The sequence below is a fragment of the Taurulus bubalis genome (assembly GCF_910589615.1).
Source record: "Taurulus bubalis genome assembly, chromosome: 1".
In the NCBI taxonomy this organism is placed as follows: Eukaryota; Metazoa; Chordata; class Actinopteri; order Perciformes; family Cottidae; genus Taurulus; species Taurulus bubalis.
In genome coordinates, this window is record NC_136589.1 from 15,582,423 (window position 1) to 15,597,681 (window position 15,259).

General features: G+C 42.6%; 2 protein-coding genes across 2 annotated transcripts; both read right to left on the reverse strand.

The window, feature by feature from the left end:
* Nucleotides 1-310: 310 nt before the first annotated feature.
* On the reverse strand, nt 311-2,312 carry tpgs1 (tubulin polyglutamylase complex subunit 1; the record flags this gene model as incomplete). Its single annotated transcript, XM_079218320.1, has 2 exons — nt 311-1,023; nt 1,975-2,312. The coding sequence occupies 2 exons, from the start codon at nt 2,310-2,312 to the stop codon at nt 348-350; spliced, it is 1,014 nt and encodes a 337-aa protein (XP_079074446.1). The 3' UTR covers nt 311-347.
* Nucleotides 2,313-3,160: 848 nt separating this feature from the next.
* On the reverse strand, nt 3,161-11,579 carry LOC306736378 (inositol-3-phosphate synthase 1-A-like). Its single transcript, XM_079218010.1, has 11 exons — nt 11,467-11,579; nt 10,418-10,542; nt 10,178-10,339; nt 9,253-9,382; nt 7,985-8,178; nt 7,750-7,899; nt 6,691-6,906; nt 6,393-6,557; nt 6,193-6,306; nt 5,128-5,345; nt 3,161-4,038 (listed from the first exon to the last, which is right to left on the reverse strand). Exons 2-11 carry the CDS (start codon nt 10,529-10,531, stop codon nt 3,843-3,845), a joined length of 1,659 nt encoding a protein of 552 aa, XP_079074136.1. The 5' UTR covers nt 10,532-10,542; nt 11,467-11,579; the 3' UTR covers nt 3,161-3,842.
* Nucleotides 11,580-15,259: the final 3,680 nt, after the last annotated feature.

The window sequence follows — 15,259 nt, forward strand, 5'->3', positions numbered from 1 at the left end:
TCAGTACAGAGTGTTACTTTCTAATCTGAGCATATAATGGAAAAGTGCTGATTTCAAGGAATACATTTAGTAAGGAACTCCTTGTCCTTTCCACAGTCACAGAATGTGCTGATTTCTTATCTCTTCCACTTTAATAAGATCAATAAAAAGGCAACAAACAATGTGTTCTAATTATTGTCCTCCAAAAAAGAAAACTTGAATTATGGGATACAGTGTCAAGGGAGGAGGTCATATATGTGAGTGTAGGTGAGAAGTTAGAGGAGCTACAGTACACAGAAGGTATTTATTTAATAGTATATATTTAGATTGTTGTACATTCATAAATTATGTGGATATTGACAAGAAACCTAGGACACGACTTTCACTCGAGTGATAAAAAGTTCTGCCGCAGCGTTCTCAAACTCCTTAGCGTCCATATTGCCGCCCGGGCACCGTGTCTGGGCCCCAGCCATGGCCTGCCCCAGCTTGTATGGAGAGATCTTGGCGCTGGCCTCCAGGTAGCGTAGCGCCTTCACGTTAGCCTCCGGGCAGGAGTTCCCTTTAGCATTAGCATTATCACAGCAGTTTGCCTCACATCCCTGGGAAGTCTCCAGGGCCTCCTTCAAGGTCCCCAACACGGCGGTGCACAGCACCCGCGAGGCCGGGCCCTCGTCTGGGCAGCACACTTCGGCGTAAAGCCTCTGAGCCTGCCGGATGTAGTCTGAGAACACTGCACATGTGAGCACACCGTGACGAAAGATGTCAAAAGGGACGGCCTCGTGGTCTTGGCAATGTAGGCGTTGGAGAAGTGGAGCGGAGGTGGAGGCCGGGACTCCGCCCTCACTGCACAGACACTGTAGGGTCTGTGTGTAGAGGCCTCCCTTCACCACCACTCCTCCTCCTCCCCCTCCTCCTCCTTCTCCCCCTGTCGGGCTGCTGGTGCAGGAGCCATCAGGGCATTCAGGAGCCTCACCTGAACGTCTGAGGGGCCTGGTGAGGTTCAAAAGGTCATATGCCACACGGACATTGTTGCTGAAGGCAGATCTGAGGTTGAAATGAGAGATGGGATACAAAGAGAAAACAATTATTTAGTTAGAAAAAAATTAAGGATTTAATGATCACATTAAATTCCATGGATCTCAGATACAAATAATATCTAAATATCTCCAAACCTGATTAAATAAGACAGACGTACAAATATATATATATATATATATATATATATATATATATATATATATATATATATATATATATATATATATGAATGAGAGAGAGGGGCATATTTACACAATATTTACAGAGGATTTAAGATGTGAGCATTTTCGAACTTGATGTCCTTTATAAAGGGTTTAGATGGTGGAACTAATGGCTGTATTAATGGCTAAAGAATTCATCATTTACGATGCAGATGTGATATGCTTTATAGATCCATCAGATCAAATTAATTTGGCTTTTGATTTGGCTTCTTTTTGGAGTGATAAATCAAGTGGCGAAAGAGGACAAACACCAGCCACAACCTGGCAACCCTAGTGGTTCTAAGCATAAGTGAATAACTAACCATTAGTTACAATATGTATAACCCCTACGCATTGCAGTTTGTCATCAGTCCCATCCTCGATCAACAATTTTATGGAATATTGTGCATCAGAGCTGTATTGTGGCACCATTATTATTGTGGCCAACATAGGCCTGCATGTTGTGATGGTATGGTGAGTTATTCTAAAACCTCATGGATGTAATACTCATATATTGATCAAATCCTTTAGATATATTACTATACATTTCACAGGGACAAGGGAAGGCTGCAACAAAGCATGAGAGAAAATGATAGTAAACAGACAGCTTAAGTCAGAGAGTTATGAACAGCTGATAGATTTAAATGTGAAATAATATAATGATGGTTTTTTGTTTTTATCACAGGCCCCATTAGAGTAATATGCGGTTCAAAGGGTCTGGTTTAGGACCGTACGTCTCTATAAAGGGGGTCCAGACCTCTGGGAGTGGTGCGCCAGCCGCAGGTGCCACAGCGCGCGGTTGAGGTGCTGCTGCTCCTGCGCGCATGCGCTCTGCGCGCCATTGTTCAGGTGGTCCCCGTCGCTGCATCCAGCTGTGCCGGTCTCCAACACCGAGGCAAGGTTGCAGAAGTGGTCGGCGAGAAAGCCGATGGGGTCGTCCGACCTGGCCTCCACCATCTTCAGGATGGCCCCGCGGAGCAGCTCTCCCACGCCGGCCTGCGACAGGAACTCCCTGTCGCTGTCCGCCCGGGTAGCTTTGCCCTCGGGCATCCCCGGAGCAGCGGCCCCGGACCGGCGCTTCTCCTTGTCCGCCATAGCTGATGACGTCCCGTGTGTCGCAGCAACGGCAGCGGAAGTGATTCAACTCCGGCCGAGAGACAGGAAACGGTTCATATAGGTCCTTTTAGTTCAGTCAGCAAAATGGCAAGAAAAGAATGTGGCGAAATCAGTCCGCCCCCTCGTGCCGGTTGCTAGGGACGCTGTCTGACGTGTGCGTGCGCGTCAAGTAGTCCGTGCAAGGGACTTTTTTTGGTGCTAAAATAACAGTAAAATCGCCACCAGATATTAGGCTAAGTGCAACACATTAATTAAAATATAGGGAATAAGCACACAACTGAAATAAAATGTGCTTTAGTGGTGCAAAGCCTGTACTCTGGCTGCTTTCAACTGAAACCCACATACCTTACTAATACCAACTATGGCTCCATGTGTGCATGACGTTTTATTTTCATTTTATATAAATACTAGTGCAGGTTTAGGCCACTCAATATTTATAACAATACTTTTCTTTTGATACCATACTTTACAGGATGAAATATAGAAGCTAGCCAGACATTCAGTGCCAGCTTGACAGTTTTTCTAATCGGCGATAAGAGACACAATTTAGTCAAATAAATAGGTATTGAGGTCTAACACACACCCATAGTATCCAGTTTATGGGTGTGCACAAAGGAGAGACTGTGACTAATATCTGCCATTGAATACATGGCATTGGCCTTATGTTCTTTCTTGTTCCTAAATACCATGATTTTTAATTGTGACATGTACTTGCTTTTACAACAATAGCTATCCATCTTCAACTTGCATCCATACTTGAACTTGATAGGTGGCTAACTGGGAGGAGAGGTGAAATAAAAGACAAACACAGAATCCTTCATATTCGTTAAGTTCAAACAATATTGAAAGGTTTATTGTACATAAATAACCCAGGTTACGGTTAAACACAACAGTGACTGAACTGAATCCATATCTCCTGTAACTTCGCTTCAAACAATGACACAAAATAAAGTTAAGACACCCCTCATTCATCAAAACAACTAACAAATCATTTAACGGTTTACTTTTTTTTTTTTTACAGCTGCACGATCAGTATTTGCTTATCCAATATAGAACGTTTCCTAGGAACTACACTGTGCAACAGTGTTGTACATATGCATTGCACACAAAACTATTTCAGTAACGATGCAAGAGAGTTTTTTAAAATAGTCAATACATTTCTGATTCTACGTCTAAAAAAACAACAGTGAATTAGGCCCACATTTGAACACAATTGCCTGCTTTGAACAGTGCTATGCTCTATGGATATTAGTGTAGTTTATGGGCTTCATAGAGCTTAATTCATATTGACCCCTCAGTAGCTATAGAGGCCAATGACATGTATGATATGTAAACTATTTTTTAATAAGCCAAGACTTGCTGAATTCCTATGATTTTAAATGTTAAATTGAATCTGCAAAGTTGTCAAACCAGTGTTGTTATTGTTGTTTGTTCTTGTTATACACGCTATCAAGTGGACAATTGTGTAAAGGAAGAGTTCAATCTGGGGCTGTAGTGTTGTGTTTACAGTCACAACGCATGAGTTGAATCGTCACCATGTTCATGGATACCATTTGAGAGAGGTATATGGTTCCCGTTGGTGAGCGAAGCCTTTTTTAAAGCCGCCATGTTGCCATTCACGTAGGTGGCACGCGGAGGCAGGAAGTCTCTCTGCAGCTTGTGCTCCAGCAGCATGTGGTTCTGAGGAGGAAGGCCGAGGCACGCTCTGAAAAACACAGGGGAGGAGACCGTTGTCAACTTCTGCCACTAGCGTGTATACAACTAACGATTATTTTAATAATCAATTAATCGGATAAAAAAATGTTTTTAATCAAAAAAGCGTTAATTTCCAACCCTTTATTCAAAAACAGAAGTGACAGTGCAAAACATCTTCAGAAAGTGCACAAACAGGTTGCTCCTTGAACATTCCTGAGCTGTTAATTAAAACAACAAAATGGACTAACACTAAAAACATACACATCTATGCTTTACATCTGTCAAATGTGAGCCCTTCTTACTGTAATTGATCCCTCCAGAGGCTGCATTTACATACCCTGCTTTATCAATATGTATGAAATACTGGGACAGAGGGAAGCTGTACTGCTCCATATAGAGCGTCCTCTTCCTTAAACTCTTTCATTCTGGGTCTCTTATGACCACGACGTCACGTTGTTGGCTAAGCCCAACTACGTGATTTACTTCATTCTACTTTGAGTAAAAAATAAAAAAAAACCTGCAGCCAGATCCGCCGGTGTGCCGATTTAACGTTAACGAGTGACAACGTGAACTGAACCAGACCGGGGGGTGACGGCATGTTTCATCACGTTACGTTTTTTTACAAGCAAGACTGAACTGTAACGGAACATAACGTAACTTTAACGACAATACACAACCCAAACACGTTAGCTAACGTGATAGCAAGCTGACTAGCTTCCATTAAAAACAAGTTTGAGGAACATGAAGACGCTGATTGGCCAAGACTCGATTTGTCAAAGATCTTCTATTTTTGAGAACATCACAACCTCAGCTTTTCTCGTGTCTCACTCCAATCTCAGAAACGCTGGCCGGCCAGTTGCTCTGCGCCGCTCTTTTTTTTCTTCTCCGCGACTTATTGCCCGGCGTAATAATCGCGCGACACAACGAATCGATAATGAAATTCGTTGCCAACACTTTTGATAATCGATTTTATCGATTCGTTGTTGCAGCCCTACCTGTATACAAGCCTTAAAAATCATAATTCCTCTATTGAATGTACGATACATTTCCAAAGAATGTGTGGTAATCTAGGTGAAGGGAGCCGAAGCCTCGTCCGTACCTCATGATGTTTTCTATGCTGGTCCTCTGGCGGAAGAAAGAGTTGATGACCGGTGTCCCGGCTGGAACCAGGGGGGCCTTGCAGAGGAAAGAGAGCAGTGCCAAGACACTGTGGAAGGACATGAAGTCCTCCTCCCCCTGGGGTCGGACAGTGATACGCTGACAAAGCTCCGTCAGGATCACCAGGTCCAAGATGATTGGGGTGGCGAGGAGAGAGTCCTGTTGCAAAGACAGAAACAGGAGAATGTCAATGGAAAACTCACATTCATTAATGCATGGAAAACATAATGCAGTTCCTTGTACATTATATTCATACAATACCAATGTCTTAATAAAAAACATAAATACGACCACTAGGTGTCGCCATAGAAAAGCCTTTCATTCTACACATTAAAAAGAGCTATAATGCAAAACTATAGTGATGCAGAAAATTACTCCACATTATTTCAAGTGCTTGTCCGTTGTTGGATCCATGAGCTGACTACTCCCAGAGGTTTCCTCTCGTTGTTTCAGTTAAATGTAAATTCAGCATTTATTTGCTTGGAAAGTACATTTGAAATAAATGAAAATGCATTTCTTTTTTTCTACTTTTATGTCCACAAATGTGAAGCATTTTTGCGTAATTGCAAAATATAAAAAGTTGTTTGTAGAAAATTGGACAATGCTGGGAGGTCACTGCAGCATTTGTTTGTGCGATTGCATAATTTTTCAGATAATATTTGATTATTTTGTTGAAAGAAATTGGGACAATCCTGGGGGAATGGCCAGATAACTCTCGTTGGACAGAGATGTTATTTCATGTGTATGATTGGTGGCCTAAAGCTGCACGGCCAGCAAAACCTGAAGACGTCTCTTTCATTTAGCCTCAACACTTGTTAAGAAGGATTAACAGTAAACTCCGGCACTCCCGAGCTTCTCCCTCCACAGCTACCGTCAGACAAAGGAGAAGAATAGAGCTGAAAAGTAATTAGCAGCCCGGACTCTGGATATGGTTCTAATACGCTAGATTTGCCCTTTATCAGTTGCATGCTTTACAGAAATAAGATTAGCAGCCATGACCACTGACCTCACAGGTGTTGTGCAGTGCGATGGTATTGGTCCCGCCCATCATTATTTCAGAAGTGTACTCATCCATGGCTCGCTTGCTGTCTCCCACGCAGGGGACATACTTAATCACCACCTGAAATAACAGACAGAGACAGGTTGAAAAACATCTTATAAGCGTCAACATGGAGCTTGTTGTCTCTCTGCGTGTGAGTCACTCACACAGTGGTCAGGTTTTTCCCCCGGCTTGTACAATATGGGGTTGGACTGGACCATGTCGTCCACTACGTTGCTCTTGGAGATCTCTTTCGAGCGAAACTGCTGCGGAGCCGACAGGTTCTTCCCATCGTTGTTGCCAAGGTGATTGTAGCTGACGATGGAGGTCGGCTGTGGGTGGAGGGTGGGGGCTTAGATTTCAGTGTTCTTAGCCGTCCTAGTCGACTATAACCATGTGATTAGCATCAGACCAGTACTATCTATCTATCCATCTATCTATCTATGTGTGCGTCCTTTTACCCACCTTGATACCCGAGCTGACCAGGAAGTCCACCAGCACCGACTTGACCTTGGTCTGGCCGGATTTGAAGTCATCTCCTCCAATGAACACGTTGTTCTGCACGGCCAGCTCGATGGCGCCCGGCACGAAAGTGTTCTGCGGAGAGCCGTTGATGTAGGCGCAGCCCTCCAGGATACTGGCCACTGCAAACAGAGTGGAGGGGGAGACCTCTGCTCCATCCTAATGAAGAGATGACCGTTACTGAGTATCATGTTGCAGCTTGACTCACAAGGCGTACATTTCCCGAGACCCTCTTCCACATCGTCTCCATAACAACTCCATCATCAACGTCATGCCCATCTAAAATTGAGCTGTTTGCTGAAGATCATAAATCTGTGAAATATGCCATTATCATTGCCGACAGCTGTACAAGCATGCTGAAGACGTGAGATAAAACAGAAACTCACCCACAAGGGGAAAATCATAATTTTCTCCCCCTAATCTGAGATATATATATATATATATATATATATATATATATATATATATATATATATATATATATATATATATATATATATATATATATATATATAAAATATTATATTAATAAAGCTTAGAGGATGAGAAGATTAGCTCTCAGAAACACTTCACTGTGGATTTGGAGATGAAATTCCATAATGAGTCGGCTATTGCTTCTTTTTTTTTTAAATATATATATATATATATTTAAAAAAAAAAAATAGCCGACTCATTATGGAATTTCATCTCCAAATCCACAGTGAAGTGTTTCTGAGAGCTAATCTTCTCATCCTCTAAGCTTTATTAATCCCTAAATGGATGGAGGATTACTGTTTGGTCCTCAGCATTAGGAGGAAATTAAAGTAGAATTCATGACTACTGGCCACCATCACAGTTTAGGATGGCTTTGAGGACAATTAAAAGTTAATTACCGCACCGGGTCTCGACGGAAAACCCACTTAAGGATTTGTGTCTTGAGAGCTGCCGCTTTAAAAGCTACGTTTCACTAATCTGGAAGTTTTTCGAAACCAAACTCCGGTTCATAACTCCTTCCGCTCTGACCTGGATCGCGGCGAGCAGGTTCTTGGCCTTGTCATTAACCCCCGGGATGACATCACAGAAGCGCTCAGTGTTGGCGGTCCAAAGAACGATGACTTTGTCCACGCCACTTGATTGACGGAAGTCTCTTATGTCAGCTCTGATCTGCTCCACCTGGAAGAACATTTACAAATCAGATTCAAATGCAACACAAATCTGAAGTGAAATACACATTCGGAGCAGAGACGCCGGGCATTACCTGGTCCGCCATGCTACCGGTGAGGACGTTGTCCGCTCGACTTTCTTGGTTTGCGGCGATGAAATCTGGGAAGTAGATGGACGGTCTGGGTTTCATGCTGCTCATGTGTGGCCGCAGCTGCTCTTGTAATGACCAGTCGAGCACCTCAGCTCTCTCCATCGCACTGCCAAGATCCATTGAGGAGATATCCCAGCCTAAAAACACAAACGCACTTCAAGTATAAATATATAAAAATAATTTTCCAGAAAAGGGTGTAGGCTGACCTATGCGAGTCAAAGCATCCATCTTATAATAGACAACAGCAGCTCTAAACAGCGTGCCTGTTAAATTTATTTGTTTATTTAAGCCTTTATTTAACCAGAAGAGTCCCATTGAGATTAAAAATCTCTTTTTTAAGGGAGACCTTGCCAAGACAGGCAGCAACATAAGAAACACAAGGTTACAGACAGAAAACACAGAACAAGACAAGTTAAAACTAAACTAAAAGCTAAGAGACAGTGAGTTAATTTATGGAACATTTACCTTTTTGGGAACCTGCCTCCATTTCTTTCAGTTAAGATTTATAAGCTGTAAGTGGTATCAGTTCTTTGAGTTCTAAATCATTAATTAAAGCTCTTTCCTTAGAAATCGATATAGCATTGTATCGCGATATTTTGCGTGGGGATATTGTATCGATACACGGAAGTCAAGTATCGATCTTTTATTATATCAATTATAAACTTTTTGGTCCAAGAATAATACAATCCATTGCTTTTTCAGTCCGGATGAGTGTGGTTGATAGGAAGTTGATCAAAACTAAAAACGGTTCAGTTTGTCAGGTGCAACATTTAGGACCGTGTTGGTCAGTTTGTCTGCTTGACAATCCCATTTTGCTGCAATAAAAATGATTGAAGTGAGATGAACAGACTGAAAACATATGATGACAAAGGTTTCATTTGGGGACAATTTGCGGTTGAAAAAAGGTAATAAATCGCAATACTCAATATATCGCAGTATCGGGATAATATCGTATTGGGACTTAAGTATCGTGGGACCTCTGGTGATTCCCACCCCTACTAGATAGCAGCTGAGGATGGCATATACTGGACCATCTTCACCTCATGGAGGGGGCTCTCCGTGAAGCTGCTCTGGGGTCAGATTTCCCCGCTGTTCACACCGCTATTAGCGGCTCACTTGTCCTCTTGTATGACACACACACACACACAGCACTTCTCAGTTTCCGTATCGGAGTTTAGGCCTCGAGTCAAAGCGTCTGCAATCGTCCGTACCGTCAAAGACTATATCATTAGGGTGCACCATGGGTAGGAGGTCGTGGATGGGCACATTGACCTCGCCCTCGGGCCCCGATCCAAGACAAACAGTCGACGCTTGCAGGAGGGAGCCAAAGTAGTTTGCTTTCTGAAAAATGTGGGAGAAGAAGAGAAAAACACAGATTTCATTCCATCTATAGACTGTTTTTTCACCCCGAGAGGGTTTTAAGATTTATTATAAGTGTCCTTTGAACCAGAGAAAAAAGTCTGAAAAGGAAATCATGGGAACACAGCTCAGAGGTAACAATGTATGACCAGAGTCAGTAAAGCCCTTAACACTCTACTGAACAGGTCAGCATAACTTGTTTATAATGAGTCTCTAACACTATCGAGGGGAATACAGAAGACTATATTCATAAAATAGGACCAGAAGGTTTTCCATTTGCTATCTCGTGGCAGCCTAAAAGTTTTCACACTATTGTAGTCCGTTAGGAAAGAGATAATTCATAATTTAGAACATTTTCGGAGAGAAGAATCATTGTGGTGTTTGCATGTTTTAGCTGTAAAACTACCAATATACGCCATGATCCAAGCAGGCAGCAAATTCAAGGTTTTTTGCTTTGCACAGTGAAGTTATTAGATTTATTCAACGTAAAATACAGTACATAATCAAGTCCATCCCAGTTGTTTTCCTGCATTATAGTGAAATGAAAGTAAACCAGCAGCTGATTCAAAGTCAAAGTCAGCTTTAATATCAATTCTTCCATATTTGCAAATATACAGAAGATTTGAAATTACGTTCCTCTCCTGTCCAACATAAAGTGAATACAGATAATAATAATAAAGTGCAAATAGGTCAAAAAGAATATTTAGACAACATATATATTAAGAAAACTATCAGCCTGAGCTATGATTCCCCATCTGTCTGCATGACACCACTCACCTTTACTCCAGTCTTGGTTCTCCAGGTGAGACCCCGCTGGTTGGCCAGGACAGCTGCCGTCACCGTGGTCCCGTTGTTGCCTCCCCAGCCCACCAGCATCACACCCAGCTTGGGCACGTGTCTCTCTGTGGAAAATGTCATCTCGGTGGTGCGCGGGGTCACCTGTTCCCCAATAAGGAGTCAAATTAGAGGGACGCCGTTCAAAGGACACACACAAATGATTAAAAAAGGTCCACGTACTGTAACTTTGTTCCCATCTCTGTGGACTGATGTGGTCTGGTAGGGATACTGAGACACAATGTGTGTATCTGTGTACTTCACATTGGAGCTGTTGATATGAACGTTGACCGACATGGCTACAGAGTCTGCGGAGAGTCAAACAAAAAAAGAATATGTCCCAACTTCTTCTGGTGTGGAAATGGCACTATGGGTAAAGCGACATTTCCTCAACACGTTCAAGGCTTATTAAATGAAAGCTGGGAAACGGTCCTGAGCCATGTGGTGTGACACATACCCAATCCCAATGTCAACACTCACTGACTTTGAGGCGTGATCCCGCAAAATCAGTGATCTGTCTAATCAAGCCCTTGTGGGCTCTCTCACAGACATTTTGAGCCCTTTATGCACACTTTCCGGCAGATTCAGAGACTTTAGTTGAGGGAATTACCCGCAATTCATAGCGTTGTGACATTAAACACTGGGTCACCAGGGGAAGCCCAAGGCCTCCACTCATCTCCCAGTTTGTACATCCTCGATTCCTTTCCTCACAGCCTCTGCGCTGCAGGACCGAGGAGCAAGGATAGGAGGAGGCTGAAACTTTGGGAAAGGAGAATGTTTATCTTTTCTTAAATACCTCTGAGAACCTAAGGAGGACGGCACATGGTGTTCAGCCATTCACACGTTAGCAGCAGCATTAAGGATTTAAGCTGGTACATAATTAGTGCAAGCGTGTAGGCACTTCCTATATTAAACATATATAATATTCATTCATTCAGCCATTTCTTTGAATGTTGCTTAGTGAAGCAGTTTGGACACAAATGAGTCAATTGATTATTTGACTATTACCTTTTGTGGGGTGGAAGACGTTCAAATCGCATAGTAAAAAAACCGCACAAAATAAGAACATTGTACATAACACGTTTTAGTGTTTTCACAAACATGTTTTCAAAAACAGTTAATTATTTCCCAGCAAACCCCGTCTCTCCATTTCGGGCTCTCTTCTGTAATTTTAAACCCCCAGAAAGAGTTTCAATACAATGTATGAACGACACAACACCGGAAACACTCACCGGAGTAAAGACGTCCAAGTGCGTAGAGGAGGCCGGTCCCGGCTTGTGTCGTTGACCGCTTTAAACTGAAGTACGGAAGTCCTTTAAATCTAAAAGTACCAGGTAGTACCAGAACCAGTCTCGTCTCACTGCGTAAAAACTATTATTCTTTCGCGGTTTTCAATGCACGGTACCATCAGACGGCTCCGTCCCTATAATGTCACCCGGTGAAGTGAGCTTGAAACCCAGCGTGTCGACTGGCAGGCTCTATCAGGTTCCTCTGGGCGGGGCGACGCAATGGGGACTGCACAGAATGCATTGCGCAATGCATGCCGGTTAGATTTGTGTCCGACTTGGTCCCGACTTGCTCTGACGTCATGCAGACGTGGTCAACGATACTCTCACGAGACCAAGCCGGCGAAAACGCATGATGGGAAACGCCTGGCTCTTGCCACATCAGAGAGCTGATTGGCTCTTAGATCTGACAGCACGTGTTGTAGAAAATCCTTATTTTATGTGTAGTTGTAATACTTAACCCTCGATTATTGACTATTCGTCTCAGGTTTAATCTAAAAACACATCTTGTATGGTTGATAATACAAAATCGTATTTTCATAACACATATCTAAACCAGTAGTAATGTATTTCACAGGTATTTCACATTTCAAAATACCAAAGGATGCAGCTACACAGTCTACACAGCTACACAGTCCCATTTTCTATATTTATTTTATTTATTTAATGCTTATTTTTCTGTCTATTTTTTCTTTCTCTGCGGTTGGTTTAACTGTATTTAAATGTATTTTTGCCGTTTCTTATTGACAATGTATGAAATTGTTCATATGCAAAGAGTCTGTTTGTGTCGCACATGACAGCAATGCCAATAGGAACCGCCCTCTTAGCTCATTCTTCTTCTTCTTCTTCTTCTTCTTCTTCTTCTTCTTCTTCTTCTTCTTCTTCTTCTTCTTCTTCTTCTTCTTCTTCTTTATTGGCGGTTGGCAAACAACGACTTGGTACATTACCGCCACCTTCTGGCGAGGAGTGGGTCTCAGGATTGTCTAGTACTTACATTATTTAATTTAAAAAACACTCATATTTTTCTCAATGATACTAGTTGGTCTAAGATACTGAAATAGTGCTTTACAACACGTACTATATATATATATATATATATATATATATATATATATATATATATATATATATATATATATATATATATATATATCATATCAAAATCTTGCTGAGGTTTCCAATTAGCTGTCTTCTTTCTTGCTCATATTTCAGAATCAGAATCAGAAACCGTTTATTGCCAGGAATGTTTGCACAAACGAGGAATTTAATTAGGCGGAAGGTGCATACATTAGACATTAGAAATTAGACGAGACAAACAACAATCAACGACAGCAACAGTGCAATGATGTCTAAATCAGATAAGGATAAAGTGCTCAGATAACAGATAACATTAATATAAGTGTATGTTAAAGTGATGTGTGTGTTTAAGTTAAAGTTAAAGTTAAATGTATGTGGCATGAGTGTTTAAATATGAAGTGTGCAGTGGAGTGACCGGTAAGAGGAGAGAAAGGAAGAAAAATAAATGGTCCGAAAGAATTGTCCGAGAATAGTCCTGTGATGGTAGAGTCAGTCAGTGGGGGACCCGGGCTCTATTGATGAGCCCGACTGCTGACGGGAAGAAACTGTTGGTGTGACGTGAGGTCTTAGTCCTGATGGACCTCAACCTCCTGCCAGAGGGGAGGGACACGAACAGGTTGTGTCCAGGGTGAAAGGGGTCAACTGCGATCTTTCTTGCCCGCTTCAGTGTCCTGGATTGCAGCCAATCAACCTCTCCGCAGAGCGGATGATGCGCTGCAGCCTGGCCTTGTCCTTGGCAGTGGCTGCGGCATGCCAGACAGTGATGGAGGAGCAGAGGATGGACTCAACGATGGCAGTGTAGAACTGCACCATCATTTTCTTTGGCAGGTTGAATTTCCTCAGCTGCCTCAGGAACAACATCCTCTGCTGGGCCTTCTTTGTGATGGAGCTGATGTTCAGCTCCCACTTGAGGTCCTGGGAAATGATGGAGCCCAGGAAGCGGAAGGACTCCACAGCGTCGACGGGGGAGTGACACAGGATGAGAGGGGCCGGTGGGGCTGCATTCTTTCTGAAGTCCACAACCATCTCCACTGTCTTCAGAGCGTTGAGCTCCAGGTTGTTCTGGCTGCACCAGGTCACCAGGTGGTCAGTCTCCCACCTGTAGGTGGACTCGTCCCCACCAGAGATGAGTCCAATGAAGGTGGTGTCATCCGCGAACTTCAGGAGCTTGACGGACTGGTGACTGGAGGTGCAGCTGTTAGTGTACAGGGAGAAGAGCAGCGGGGAAAGAACGCAGCCTTAGGGGGAACCGGTGCTGATGGTCCGAGAGCCTGAGACGTGTTTCCCCAGCTTCACGTGCTGCTTCCTGTCAGTCAGGAAGTCTGTGATCCATCTGCAGGTGGAGTCGGGCACGTGCAGCTGGGAGAGCTTGTCCTGCAGCAGAGACGGGATGATGGTGTTGAAGGCAGAGCTGAAGTCCACGAACAGGATCCTGGCGTTTCTAACATGTTCCTATATTTCCTCTTGCCCACAATAGTCACATTTGAGTGTATCATGTTTTTCTACATTGAGTAGGACTGTTAAACCCGGTGTGTATAAACACTTTCCTCTGAACTCGGTAAAACCATCGTCCTTTTTCTGTCTTCCTCCCATTCCCATCAACCTCTGTTTGATAATACTTTTTCTTTCTGATTTACTGAAGCCGACTGAAACATTATTTTTTGCAGCTTTATCCGCCATTTAATTTTCCGTGACAGCCTGTGTGACCCTTTCGTCAAACCACAAATTCACGATCATATAGTTTTGTTTTTTCTTCCATTTGTTTCCTTGCAAACAACATCGTCTTTGTCTTACTGAAAATATAAAACTGCATTTATATGACCACTCTTCAAAATGTCTCTCTGCAGTTTCTTTACTGTGAATTCCAGGTGTCTTCTCCTCTTCCAAATTGACCCATCATCTGCAAATAGCGACTGAATACATCATTGAACACATCATTTATCATAATGCAGAATATTGGACTGACTATACCTTGAGGTGTTCCAATTTCCATACCAAACTTTCCAGAATAGCTTTCTGTTGTACTTCTCCCTTTCTTGCAACCACTCTGGTATTTATCCTTTACTTTCTACATAATTTTCTCCATTATTTTGCAAATATTTGATGTCAAAGCAATTGATATAGTTCTTTACCGGGTTTGCTTCTTGAAACTACAATGGCCAGCTTCTTGGCAATATCCCACCCTCCCAACCTTTATTATTTGAGTAATATATCCTGAAATGAGTCATTAGATTTCTTTACATAAGATAACAAATCTGATCCTTGCCCGGTGCCAACATTTGTTTTTGTTAAATACATTTTTGTCTTCTTTGCTATTGACCGACACACTTTCCTCTAAAATCCTTCTTTTGTAGCAGGGAAATAACCTTGAGCCCCCATGTTGATATCAACATGCACCTTGTGACATAAAATGTGCTTTTCTAGGATGAGACCAGGTTGCCTGACTTTTACCAAATGAACAACAGAGCAGATTTCATCTCCAGAATGCTTTTGCCTTCAGGCTTCATCCACCTGGAGCCTCCACTCATCCGGTCCATTAGAGTGACTATAACCAGATACTTAGCTGACAGCGTGCAAGATAACCTCTACATTCCTCGGAGAAAATAATTTGACCCTTGACCCATTGACCCTTTCACTTGTGAAAAATGTAATAGGGAGATAT